General features: G+C 42.3%; 1 protein-coding gene across 4 annotated transcripts in view; it reads left to right on the top strand.

The window, feature by feature from the left end:
- Positions 1-2780: 2780 nt before the first annotated feature.
- SNX14 (sorting nexin 14) overlaps positions 2781-13850 on the top strand; it is an 86932-nt gene continuing 75862 nt past the window's right edge. For 2 of the 4 annotated variants that reach the window (XM_030555873.1, XM_030555870.1), the window contains exons 1-6: positions 2784-2912; positions 5190-5310; positions 6111-6187; positions 6293-6371; positions 10354-10397; positions 13743-13830. In XM_030555873.1, the coding sequence (XP_030411733.1) occupies positions 5206-5310; positions 6111-6187; positions 6293-6371; positions 10354-10397; positions 13743-13830 (393 nt within the window). In that variant the 5' untranslated portion in view covers positions 2784-2912; positions 5190-5205. Of the gene's footprint in view, positions 2913-5189; positions 5311-6110; positions 6188-6292; positions 6372-10353; positions 10398-13742; positions 13831-13850 lie in introns of all 4 variants that reach the window. The other 2 variants (XM_030555874.1, XM_030555872.1) reach the window with 2 other exon arrangements.

Genomic DNA, 13850 nt, shown 5'->3' with positions numbered 1-13850 from the left:
AAGTGGGATTAGTGAACTTGCAAACTTTAAGGAAAGTTTCTAAATCATACTTAATATTCTAGGACTGACTCTTCTGTGTGAGCTTGAAGAAATCAAACTTTTGCCTCTTAGATGACAAGTTATTTGTAATCCCAGAAATTTATAGGTACACAAACACAATTCTTAATGCATTTTAATTAAGGAAGCAGCATAGACCCATGACTAAGACACTGAAGTAAAGTTAAGAACTGACTTCTGTTCCTACCTCTGATATTGGTTTGCTATGTGATTTTGGGCATGTGACTTCCTTCTGTCCCTCAATATTCCCTTTTGTAATATGAGGATGATACTTCTTATCTTCATAAAGCACTTTGACAGCTATGGCTAAAAAGCCCAATGTAAGGGGCTAAGTAATTTAACACATTATAATAAAACTAAGAGCACAAAAAACCCCTTTCCTCTGTGCAAGAGCAGTAGGATTAGGGAAGGTGTAGGAAGACACTGGGAAATAAATGCTTCTCCTGGGACCCTGGGTAGCAGATCACATACCATTTGTTTTGCATATATCTAGTTAGACATATAGTTTTTCTTAATAAAACACACTCGTTACTAACATGGATAGCGACATGTAATCTTTTAGCAGCAGCTCCTACAGCAATTCAATCCCATACTCGGATTTTTGCCAAACCTGAAAAAGATCAACATACCAAATTGTGACACTTCACCTGCTGTTGAGATCAATAAAAGCTTTGAATTTTATGGCAGATGGACATGCTGGAGAAATATTTAAAGCCGTCTTCATCTTCAGTCACCTACATGTTGATATAAGCAGGATTTTTCATGAATGACTTGACTTTATCACTAGATTTAAAAACATGGCTCTTATATTGCATGTGAGGGTTCTCAGTGCACTTATTGGTCTCTTACCCAAGTGTGCCCCTAAGGCAATAGGAATATTAAAAATAGCACCTGCTTCTTAGCCAGTCAAGGAGTGAGCAGAAGAAGCCAGTCCTCCTGAAGCAGATCTTTTGCAAGACAATCCAACTGTTCCTGTGTACATCCTTGATGAAGACTTGTTTAGGAGTTCACCTCTTTTTTGGTTTGTTTCCCCATAACTTTCTGGTTGAAGTTTACCTTTGATTTATCTTCACCTAAACAATTATTTGTACCATCATCTCTCTCAATTTCATGGTAACTTAGTAAGTACAGATGTGCATTCAATTAATATTAGAAAGTCTATGACTTACTTTGCAGCTAACAGTAGTTATTAATGTGAGCTTGACCTTAAAATTGACCTTAAAATTTAGCCACTATGACCTAAAAATTATTTTTCAGACTGTTATTTTGCCTTAGAGACAACAGCACAAACTATGCATTCACCAGCTAATTTCCATCCTACAAAATATTTTTCAAGCGACCCTTGCCCCCGTTCCCCCAGTACTTATTCTGCAAATAAGGGTTTGAGAAGCTGGAATACACTATTTGTAATATTTCACTACTCCCCTGATTAATCAGCTTCTTCAGTTCAGTCACCATATGCACACACCACTTTAATAAATTATAGCAGATACAGTTTCCAAATGCCACAGGCTAGAGATCCCTGCTGCATTAGAACGTGAGTAATCATAACTCTATGTAAGCATTCTGCCATCAGGGATCTTCTATTTCCAGGGCTTGGGACAGCATGTTACACAGTAGGGCTTGAAATGTCACCTAGGTTGGTCACTGGCCACTTCCTGGGAAGGATCTTTTCATGCATAAGGTACAACGGGAGTAGTTCTTGCCCCAAATCAGACAGTTTAAAACTGTTCTAAACTGCTGCCTTTTTTTCCTCAATAGCTGGTTCAAGAAAATGTCAAATTTGAAAAATAAAACCATTCAACCCCCAGTGAAGCTAGAGGACAAAGCAGCCACGTGTGCACTAACGGGACTCCCCAATCTCCCCCCACGGGGATTTCTCAAGCCAAGAATCAAGATGGCTCCTAACGGGAACAAAATGCAAAGAAGGGGGAAAGAATCACAGGAAACAGTAACTGCGGCTGAGTCCATGGAGCCAGCAACAGGCCGACATCCGGTACCGGCTCGCAGGGCTGGCCGCGCGAGGTCCGAGGCTGCTGACTGGGGGATGATTAAGAAAGGGAAGCGGGTCCCCCAGCCCCGTTTCCACCGGGCCACCTCCCGGACCCCCGCACACGCCACAACAGTATCCGCCACCGCGACGGCCTCACTCCCGCTACTTCGCGCCATAGCGCAGAATTTGCCCCCTGGGCCGGGCCCGTTGCCCAGGCGTCGCTACGATCGCCACGCTTCTCGCTACAGGGCCGGCCCGGCCCGAGCTCGGCTGGCTAGGGGAGCAGGCCGCTTCTCCCGCGCTAACCAGCTCCCCGGCGCCGGACTGCGCCCGCACCTCCCGCCCACGCAGCCATCTTGAGGGCAGCCCAGGCCTCGCCCCGGCTGCCGCGGTGGGGCCGAGGTGTTCGCGGCGGCGGCGGCGGCGCGCAGCCAACGCGGCCCCGGGGTGGCAAGACCCATCCACCCCTCGGGGTACGCCGGGGCTACTCGGCTCGACGCTTATTATCGGAGCTTTGCCATCCGCCTCCAGCGCGGCCGGGTCCAAATGCCCCGCCCCCATCACCATGGCGCCGGCGCACGATAGTGCAATCACGTGGTGGTGGAATCACGTGACAAAGAGCGGAAGCGGCGCTGCGACTCCCTGCTCCCCTTCCCACTCCGTGGGTTCGAGGGTCCCCGCGCTGGGTGCGCCGCGCCCCTCCCCCGCTGGCGGCGATGGGGTGGGGGTGGGCGCGCGCGGCGGGCGAGAGGCTGAGGCAGCGCGCGCGGGGGCTGGAGGCGCTGCGGGAGACCTGCCGCCAGTACCCGCTGTTCTGCTGTATCCTGCTGGGACTCAGCGCGGCCACCCTCCTGCTGAACCGGTAACAGCCACCGCCTGGGCCCGCGTCCGTCCCGCTGGTTCCCTGCTGCTGCCCGCCCCCTTCCCAACAGCCGGCGGCGGCGACCTCCGAGCGGCCGTTGCTGGGGATGACGCGGAAGGGTGTCGGGGGGAGGCCGGGTCCCGCAGGGCCGACGCTCCCCTGCTTGTTGGCCGGGGCCCGTGGGGGCTGTTTGCCTGCAGCTGGGCCACGAGCGGCGCTGGGGGCAGCTCTCCATGCCCGGCTGGGGAGAGCGGGAGGGGAACTGGCTGCGCTGGCGGGAGCTTGCCCGGGAAGAGCGACAGGCGCCCCACCGAGGTAGCTGCGTGGCGCTGTCAGCCCGGCTGCTGTGGCGGGGGCGGGGAGAGGCCGTGACTGCTCAGCCCTACCCCGGTACCCGCGGTCAGGCGCAGCTGCCCGGACACAGCCCGGGCACGTTGGGAAGCGGGGAACATGAGGGCTTAGTTCAGATGGTTTCCAGTTTTAGAGGAGAGGTGGCAAACAGCGTCCTCTTCCCTCCTAGAGACAACGTGTTAGCGGCTAGCAATTCAAGGCAACGTTTGTAGGCAGGGGCCAGACTGTGTGGGGAAGAGGGAGCCAGAAAGCGACACCCTCTGCCTTTACCCTTCCATGACCCCAGGCTTGCTTCACATCCCCATTTATACTCTCCTCAGCCAGGAGAGGGAACATCCTTCTTCTTGACCTATCCTGTGAATAAATAACTTTGGGGGGGTGTGTGTCAATATCAGTGTGGTGTTATAGTGCTCCCAGCGAGTGATTGCATAGTCTCACTCCGCTTTTTGGTCGGTCTCCGTTCTTATCTCAGTCTCCAGAGTGTGTGCATTACAATCCAGAATAGCAACATACCCATCCCCAAATTATTACACATAAATTGTATATGGTATGAGGAAGAGTTATTTATAAAGTAACGAGTACAGACTTAATAAAGTCCTGGTGCTGATTCTGTGCTATACAGGGCAGGGCTTTGGAGCTGTGCTCCGGCTCCGCTCCAGGCAAAAACCTGCAGCTCCACTGCTCCAGAGCTGCTCTGCGCTCCAGCTCTGGGGTCCGCTCCAAAGCCCTGCAGGGCACACATGCTTACTTTTTGCCCTGAGGCATTTTCAGCGTGAGATTTCCTGATAAGGACCAAGTCTCCCAGTAAGTCTAGTTTTATCTACACTGCTATTTTACTGCACTGCAACTTTCTCACTCAGAAAAAATACCCCCCCTCCTCCCGAGCGCTGCAAATTTCAGCGCTGTAAAGTGGCAGTGTAGACAGTACACCAGTGCTGGTACCGTGACTACACAGCCACATTAAAGCACTGCCGTAGCCGCACTTTAATATTGCTAGTGAAGATGTGCCCTTAGAGGAGAGTGCTAGTTTAGGTTTTTTAACATTTAACAAAAAGTTCCTGGACAAAAAAAAATTTGTCAGCTACATCCAGCACAGCTCTACAAGAAGTCATTATGATACTGACTAAAAACTTATTTCAGCATCCATTACTATACTCACTACTTGTTTGGAAAAAATATAAACAATTCCCATAGAGCATCTAAGGCAGAGAGTGCTGTCCCTATAAAAAATTAGTATTTAGACTCGCCATCTGTCATAGGAGGGTTAAAAAATTCATATTTGAATGCTTAAAAGCTACTATTAAGTAAATGTAAAATATATTATCTTATTGGCTTGTCAGTCAATATCAGAACAAGAAGAGATTAAGTGTTATCTAGTCTGAACATAGATCTGCAGGCCAGTACCCACTTCAGAGGTGTTGTGGGGATTAGTTATATTTGTAATATGCTTTGAAATAATGTACTGTATTAGCATTGCTGTTTTATTATTCCTGTCTGTGAATGAGTTCACCTTAGATTTACGTAACTAACAGCCCCAGTCATTGAGATAAAATGCTATTCATGAACACACAAAGCAGTGGTCCTCAAGCTTTTTGTATTGGTGACCTCTTTCACACAGCAAGCCTCCAAGTGCAACATCCCCCCTCTCCCAGTGGCTGTCTGCGACCCCACCTGGGGCTGACAGCTGCAGCCCTGCCACCTACGGGCTGACAGCTCACGACCCCCATGTAACCACTTCTTGACCTCCTGACCTGTTGTGACTCCCAGTCTGAGAACTCCTGAGATAGTTATGTGTAATTTTTGGTAGAGTAGTCACTAAAAGAAATACTTATGTTTATATGTCATTCTGAAAAATTCTGCTGTAAACATACCATATGGTATTGTCTACCTCGTTATACAGGTTTTTTTTTTCTGTTTGTTTACAAGGTATCTTCACATTTTAATGATCTTCTGGTCATTTGTTGCTGGCGTTGTCACATTCTACTGCTCATTAGGACCAGATTCTCTCTTGCCAAATATTCTTTTTACAATAAAATATAAACCCAAGGTAAATTTAATTTTTTCTTTGTAGTGTTTGTTTAATTTTTCTCCATTTATTTTGTAGCAATATGTACAAACAGTAATTTTAGAAAATTTTATGCTGTTAATGTAACTGTGATGAATGCAGTTGATATTAACTTGTAACTTCCTTTAGTGTACAGTCTTCATGTACAAATGAAGGCCCTAATCTTGCAAATATTTGGGTTGAACCCAATGGAACTATTTACATGTGTTAAATTAAGTAAGTGTGTTTGCAGGATTAGGGCCTTATTACTTAAGGGCTTGAAATATGCAATCATCAGTGTTGGCAGTTCAACTGCTGCCTGTATAATGTTTTTAGAGTGTCTGTAGTAGTTGCATTTTTTTTTAATCCTAAACCTGCATGATAACGTGATGCTTGTAAAAGAGATGCATTTCCTTTGACAAAATGAATTCAGAATATATCTTACTGGCCATACTCAGCCTCCTTTACATGAATTTGAAAGTTTCAAAGAATGAAACATCAATTCTAAATCTCCTTTCTAATGAATTTAAAATGTTTTGTGTTGATAGGTTAATTTTAATCTGTAAGTTATTTTCTTAAATTCAATTGCTTCCATTTGGTACTTTACTAACTTAATTATCTTTGTATTCACCCCACACACACACCCAAAAAGAAAGAAGTAAAAATCGAGCAATCTGTGATATTTTGTGCAATTTAATTTTACTTTAATCACATACAGTAAAAACAAATTGGCTAATGCATAAGTGCATTGAGAGAGAGGACTTTGAAAAACTGAGACTTGTTAAATACTTTCTCTTTTTTAGCGATTAGAACTGCAGGAGCTATTTCCCCAAGGTCACAGCTGTGCTGTATGTGGTAATGTCAAATGCAAAAGGCATAGGTAAGTTAAATATTTGGCATGTCTTATAACAGTTGTTACATTTTGTACTTTGGGGTGAGAGAACCTTCTGTTAAATGTTGTATAATCTTTCTTGGTTTCTTACAGACCTGCATTGCTTCTGGAAAACTACCAGCCATGGTTGGATCTACAGGTGTCTTCCAAGGTTGATGCCTCTCTCTCAGAGGTAACTGTTATTTAACCATCAATTATTGTTAATTATTTGACATGATTTCAGTGCATTGAAATCCAAAACAACTAACGTTTTGTCATTCAGATCCCTCCTTAAGACTCGTCATTACTTTTGGACATCAGAAGTGAGTCCATCACAATTCTTGTAGGTGTAAAAAATATGAAATCAAGGAGAAATAGAGAGATTATACTACTGCTGAATTTTGCACAGGTGCAACTCCTTCTGGAATATTGTGGTCCATTTTGGTGTCCAAAATTCAAAAAGGATGTTGAAAAATTGGAGAGTTCAGAGAAAAACCATGAGAATGATTAATAGACTGGAAAGCATAATGAGACCCTCAGGGAGCTCAATCAGCTTATCTTGTCAGATAGAGTGTGTGTGATGTTCCCCTGGTGTTATCTGGACCAGTGATCTGCTAGGTCATCCCAATCCTCGACTCGGGGAGGCATCCTTACCCTGCTCTGCAGTGAGAACCCCACTTCCGGGCTGTTCACACACAACCTCTAGCATGTAAACTGCTCGCAGCTATGTGAATGAGCACTTTTGGCCAGTTGCTCCTTGGATTGTGCAACCGAGTGACACTCGCCAATATCTCTGATCCCAGACACAACGCTAGGACCCTCCGGCTAGCATTGTCCAGTTATGCCTACTGCCCACTGCAAGCTTATATGAGTTCGTCAGTTTAACAAAAAAATTAATATGTACCAGACTTGTTATCCCAAGGGGAGTCTTGAACACACTTCAAACCAAGCACATGGCTTCAGATAGAATAAACAAACAAAATCTCTCTTTTGTAGTTAATAAATTTAAGTGATTATAAGTCAAAGCACAGGAAGTCAGATTTGGTCAAGTGAAATAAAAGCAAAATGCATTCTAAGCTGATCTTAACACTTTCATTGCCCTTACAAACTTAGATGTTTCTCACCACAGGCTGGCTGGTTGCCCTTCAGCCAGGTTCTCCCCCTTTTGATCAGCACTCCATCGCTTGGTCGGGGTGTCTGTAGATGGAGGTGGAAGAGAGAGAGCATGACAAACATCTCTCCCTTTTATCATGTTCTTTCTTCCTTCTTAGCTTTGTCCCCTTCCCTTTTAGAGTCAGATGAGGATTATCTCATCATAGTGCCAAATTGACCAAGGGAAGGGGAGTGACTCGCTTTATAGTCCAATAGATCCTTTGTTGTCATCTAGGCCAGTGTCCTTTTTTCCTGTGAGGTTGGGCTGGGTTTGTTCCATACATGCCCTGATGATGCCCCTCTGCTCCTGGAGAGTTTTGCCTGGGCTTGTTTTAAGCCACGAGGACACATTTTCAGCCTCGTAACTATATTCATGAAATTACAACCTATAACATTACTATAACGACAATGCTCAGTGTATCATGAGCCTTCCGAAGACACCCAACATGACAAACTTTGCATTGGATACCACACAATAATATTATAAGGATGAACATGGGGGTGCAGGGTGTTCCCCCGAGGTACAGAGTGTCACAGGGTGAAGGTGTGACTTGATCACAGACTATAAGTACCTAAATGGAGAACAGAAATTTTATTACAAAAGGATCTTCAATCTAACAGACAGAGGTATAATAAGAGCTAGTGGCTGGAAGTTGAAGCTAGAGAAATTGACTTGAAATAGGGTACAGATTTTTAAATGAGTTTAATTAACTACTGAAACAATTTACCAAGGATTGTGGTGGATTCTCCATCACTGGCATTTATAAAATCGAGATATGCTCTACTTCAAACAGAAATTAATTCAGGGAAATCATATGGCCTGTGTTGTATAGGAACGGGAAGTCAGACTAGATTATCACAGTAGTGTCTTGGGGTCTTATCTATGAAAATGAGTGCATACTGAAACTGATGCTCCAAGGTAGGTCCAGGACTGTCATTACAATTCCACCAATACTAAAAAATAAAATATCGTCCTTTGTTATCCAATGTTCTTTCCAGTGTACTGTTGTGCACTCTATTGTGACCTAAATTTAGATTAAGTTCTCTAAAACGTTTATGGGAAGGAGCCAGCATGTTTTTGGGTTCTTTGAAATAATAAATAGTACCAATAATTAAGATGTACCATGATTACCCAAAGAAGTTATTTATTACCTATCGCCTAGATTATTTCCTTCCTAAATGTGAGTGCATATTTAAAAAAAACCAATATATTACACTTCCTTATGCAATAGCTGACTTTTTTACAGCATCCTGACAATGCACAATGAGAACCTTGAGAGCAGAATGAGTTGAAGAGCTCTGATTAGCAAACATATTAGTACTTGTAGTTCAATTCCATCAAGAGATTAACAGATGTAGAACCTTTTTTAAGAAGTACATCTTTTTGAAAATAAATGCAGTGAGAATATCCTGAAAGATGGTGGTGTTTGATATTCAGAGTTGCTGTTTGTACGGCAGTACTTCATCCACGTGCCTTAGAGAATCATGAAACTGTATTACAGCCCTCACTACTCCAGTTAAGTGTGAAAGAAGACAGAATGGAGAAGACTTGGTGGTGGGGGGCATGACTTTCCATGTTTCTCCTGTAAACTCTGGGTTATAGAATGATGCTGCAATTCATGTAAATTGCATGAAATCCGCTGTCCCATTCATCTTGGACTGAGTTCAAGATGTGATATGTAATATGGTTTTAAATGTTACAAGTTGCATAAAATGAATCTGACTGAAAAATTACTTACTTGAGTAATTGAATTATCTACCAATAATATATTTACAGTGTAGGTTTACTTAGCACTTGATCAATGCACTTGTGAGACTTTGTGGCATAAACCATGCCAATGTGTCATTGTGAAAGAGCTGATCAGAGATGTCTGTAGCCAGCATCACAAAAGAAAATGCTGTTCCTGGTTCAGAACTCCTGTCGTTACAAATTTATCATTAGTTTTTTGTTTTTTTAAATTCTTGGTTCCATGTTGTTAAAGAAGAAACCTAAGGGATAATGTTTTGTTTTACTTGGGCAGGAGGGGAGGGATGGTTCTTTCACCTGTCAGTCCAATTCATCCCTCCATCAGTTTGATTGACAAACACTTTGTAAGGCATCATATTATGTAACATGGTCAGACTGGGCCCCTGAGGCAATCCAGAATGCAGCAGCGGCATGGCTGGGTATGTTCTCTATCATAGACTCATAGACTCATAGGTCAGAAGGGACCAATCTGATCATCTAGTCTGACCTCCTGCACAAGGCAGGCCACAGAACCCCACCCATCCAATTTTATAACAACCCCTATCCCAGGATCGAGTTATTGAAATCTTCAAAACTGGTTTGAAGACCTCAAGCTGCAGAGAAACCACCAGCAAGCGACCCGTGCCCCACGCTGCAGGGGAAGGCGAAAAACCTCCAGGGCCCCTGCCAATCCGCCCTGGAGGAAAATTCCTTCCCGACCCCAAATATGGCGATCAGCTAAACCCTGAGCATGTGGGCAAGACCTGGGATCAGTTGCTCTTCTCAGAGGCAAATATCATCTTGGCCATCCGATTACTGCTTTCTAATTCTCTGCTCCTATTGATTGCACATTAACTTTCCAAGGTCTCGCTTTCTTTCAGTCGATCCCCAGGTCACTACTCTTGCTTGCTATTGAATGCTTCATTCTTAGACCTATACTCTCATAGTTCCTCTTCTTGGCAGCCTTGGTCCCTTCTTTAAAGGCCCACAGAAAGCTTGTCCTACGTAGAGCATTTGACTGTATGGCTTTCAGCTTTACAGTGTTTGCTTAGAAATACGTTCCTCCTCTTCTTTCCTCCAGATGTCTTCCCCCTTCCCTTTTTTTTAACATATTCTTTTCTAGCCAATGAATTTTGTTTCTGCACCTTTAATCTCTTGTTGTTTTAGAGTTATAATGTATACATTTAGTGAGATTAGAAAAGATGTTTGTGTATTTTTTTTATTTCAGCTCTTCGAACAAGTATGCAGAATAAATAGATCTCTTATTTTATAATGTGATTGTCTTTGTTCTACACAGGTGCTTGAACTGGTGCTGGAAAATTTTGTTTATCCATGGTACAGGTATGAGTTTTCTACAAAAGTTACTTTTTCTTCTAATAATGACCCCTCATTCAAAACAGTTTAGTGGAAACAGTCTTTTGCAAAATACATATTTAGTTTTTGTTAAAAATAATAAAATACAAAATTTTTTTACTTTCTCAGTTTAACAGTGTTATCACCTTACTTTGTTTTATATCTTATTAGTTAAGTAGAGTGGATCAATTTGTTCTAAATTTAAAATATTACAAAGATTTTTGTGAAATTTGTATTGAAACTATAAAAACCCTTTGTATCTTAGTGAGGCTTTCCTGGAAAAAGACACATTTTTGCTGCAACCATGATAAGAGGTTCAAAAACTGTAAGAACTTTCATTTCTCATAAAAGAGGATTTTCATTCTAAACCGGGGTGGCCAACCAGTGGCTCCGGAGCCGTATGCGGCTCTCCAGAAGTTAATATGCTGCTCCTTGTATAGGTACCGACTCTGGGGCTGGAATACAAGCGCCAACTTCCCAATGTGCCGGGGTATGTGTGCTCACTGCTCAATCCCTGGCTCTGCCACAGGCCCTGCCCCCACTCCACCCTTCCCAGCCCCTCCCCTGAGCCTGCCGTCCCCTTGTTTCCCCCCAGCCTCCTGCATGCCACGGAACAGCTGATTGAGAAGGAGGGGGAGGCGCTGATCAGTGGGGCTGTCAGTGGGCAGGAGGTGATGGGAGCTGATGTGGGGCTGCTGACATATTACTGTGGCTCTTTGGCAATGTACATTGGTAAATTCTGGCTCCTTCTCAGGCTCAGGTTGGCCACCCCTGCTCTAAACTATAACTATTCCTCTGACCCTGTATTTCATGTAGTGTCTTAATATAAAAATAAACTGGTTTTTTTTTAAAGGATAAAATAAGGAAAATACATTCAAGACATGAGCTAAGGCTTTGACCCTGCAAAGATTCTACACATGCTTAATTTTTAGCCTTAATAGTTCTGTTGAACTCAGATGAGACTATTCACATGCTTAAAGTTAATGTGAATAAGTCTTTGCAAGACTGGGGCCTGTATGGGTTTCTTGTGTTTTTGTTTTTTTTTAACTTAAAGGCATATTACTCAAAGCACTTTGAAGGAAAATAACTTAAATACACCTCTACCCCAATATAACGTGACCCAATGTAACACTAATTCGGATATAACGCGGTAAAGCAGCGCTCCGATGAGGTGGGGCTGTGTGCTCCGGTGGATCAAAGCAACTTCAATAAAACATGGTTTTACCTATAACACAGTAAGATTTTTTTTTTTTGGCTCCCAAGGACAGTGTTATATTGGGGTAGAGGTGTATTTCAATTCTTGGTGTATATTCATGCCATGATATAAGGTCATTTTAATTTCTAAAACAAATAAGACACTGGCTTTCACCTAATTCAACTCTGAATTTGACTCACCCTTTCTTAAAGGTGATATTCGTTAAAAGAATCAGTCAACTACTCTCATCTTTTATTTTAGGTTGTCTGTCTTATCCACTAGAAGTTCAGAATTTTTTTTAGAGGCATTCTCTTTATCCAGTTTATTTTTAAATATGACAGACGTCTACATGTCTCTGTTTAGTTATGCCTTTGCTTTGGATGTGTCAGTATCTATTTGAATATACTAAACAAAGCTATACACTTATCTGCAGGACAGCAGAGGGAGCCCGAGCGCTGTGTTGTACATCCTCAAAATTGATAACCTTTGGGTGCTTATTAGCTGAGTAAACTTTAAAGTATATGAAATCCAGAGGACATTTTGTGGAGCTCTTTTTAAATAAAATTTGAGGCCATATAGGTGGCTGTTTTTAATATTTTATAATTTAAAATTGGTGGAAAATCTATCATTTACGTCACATCAGACTGACGTAGAGAACTTAGATTCAAGATATTTACATTTAAGAATCACAAGTTTCAAAAAAAGTTCTTATGTGTTGTGCTTAATACAGTGGGTCCTGGTCATAACTGGGTCCTCTGAACACCTTAGCATAGTGATAATAAAAAGCAGTGAACTAGCACTTCGAGGTGGAGGACATTTTCTGAAGTTATGGCTTATTGCCTAAAGTCTTGGGGCAATATACAAAATTGGAGAATTATTTTTACTTAAGGTCAAATCATCTTAGTATGTTTGACTGTCATTAGTGCAGAATTTGTCTAATGTTCTAGGATTTTTTTCTCTTCCTGTTCCACTCTTCCATCCCTTCTCTCTGTTTGCGTCTTTGGGGAAATCCATTTCTCCCAACCAGGAAAATGAGGCCCTCAGCAGATACAGCTTTGTAGGAAGGGGCAGCTTTCAATGATGGGACAGGTTTGGGATCTCTTTCTTTCCCAGACTAGAGCAGCTGGACAAGAGTTTAGGGTGGGAGAGGATGCTGGGATGACATCTTCCTGTCAGGGAAAGGAGCACAGACTTCCCTGACACCAGGTAGGCCCTTTTAGGCAGGAAAAATTGGAACTGGGCATAACAGGATTTTTTTCCCTGACCCCACCAGCTGATGCCACCTTTTACCATCATACATATTTTGTATATTAGAGCCTACTTGGGAGGGCAATAATATCTACTTTTGGTCAATTTTTAACAAATGAAAATTTAAAAAAAATGCTGTATTGTAGGTAACATGCATATTGTATTCTAATTAGAGCTAGTCAAAAACTTTCTGATTGGAAAACTTTTTGTTAGAAAATGCTGATTCCACACAATCAAAATGTTTTCTCGAAATGTACCAATTTCATCTAATGTTTTGCAGGAAATTATCAAAACTATACTATAATATATAAAAGTAGAAACATTTTGATCATTTTGTCAAAACAAAAGATTTTGAAATTTCAGACTTTCTAATTGTATAGATATGCAAAATTTCAATGAGCTCTACTGATAATATTGAAGACTTACTGCATTTTCTTTTGTAAAGCTTTGCAAACATTAATTTAGGCTCACTTCGTCCCACCTAACGGGGTAACTATCTTTTTAAACACCCGGGGAAAGTGAATTAGAGGTTATTTGCTCAGTCATGCAGTTAGTCAATATTAGGACAGGAATTAGAACATAATTCCTGGCTGTTAGTCTTATGCTCTGACCATGCCTCTCAAGTCACAGCTAATTAGAAGTGCAAATATATCTACTGTATTTGGGTGTCCACATGTTTTTATGCTTGAATAGAGGACCAGTCACCAGCTGGCCATGCCCAGTTTTTGTGCTTTCATTTAGGTTGGAGATAATTCTTATGCTTTCAAGTGCCACCTTTTAATGTTTTTATTCTTTCTTTTATAAATGTCAAATGTGACATGGATGGGTTAAAGCTCAAACTAAATATTTTTCTTAGTTTACTCATCATGATTTGTTTTAAAACTTTGCAGGGATGTAACTGATGATGAGTCCTTCGTAGATGAGCTGAGAGTAACATTGAGGTTTTTTGCATCTGTATTAATTCACAGAATTCACAAGGTAAAAATGGCTTGGAGAGA

Source organism: Gopherus evgoodei, chromosome 3, assembly GCF_007399415.2.
Source record: "Gopherus evgoodei ecotype Sinaloan lineage chromosome 3, rGopEvg1_v1.p, whole genome shotgun sequence".
NCBI classification, from domain to species: domain Eukaryota; kingdom Metazoa; phylum Chordata; order Testudines; family Testudinidae; genus Gopherus; species Gopherus evgoodei.
This window is presented reverse-complemented; position numbering and strand designations above follow the sequence as displayed.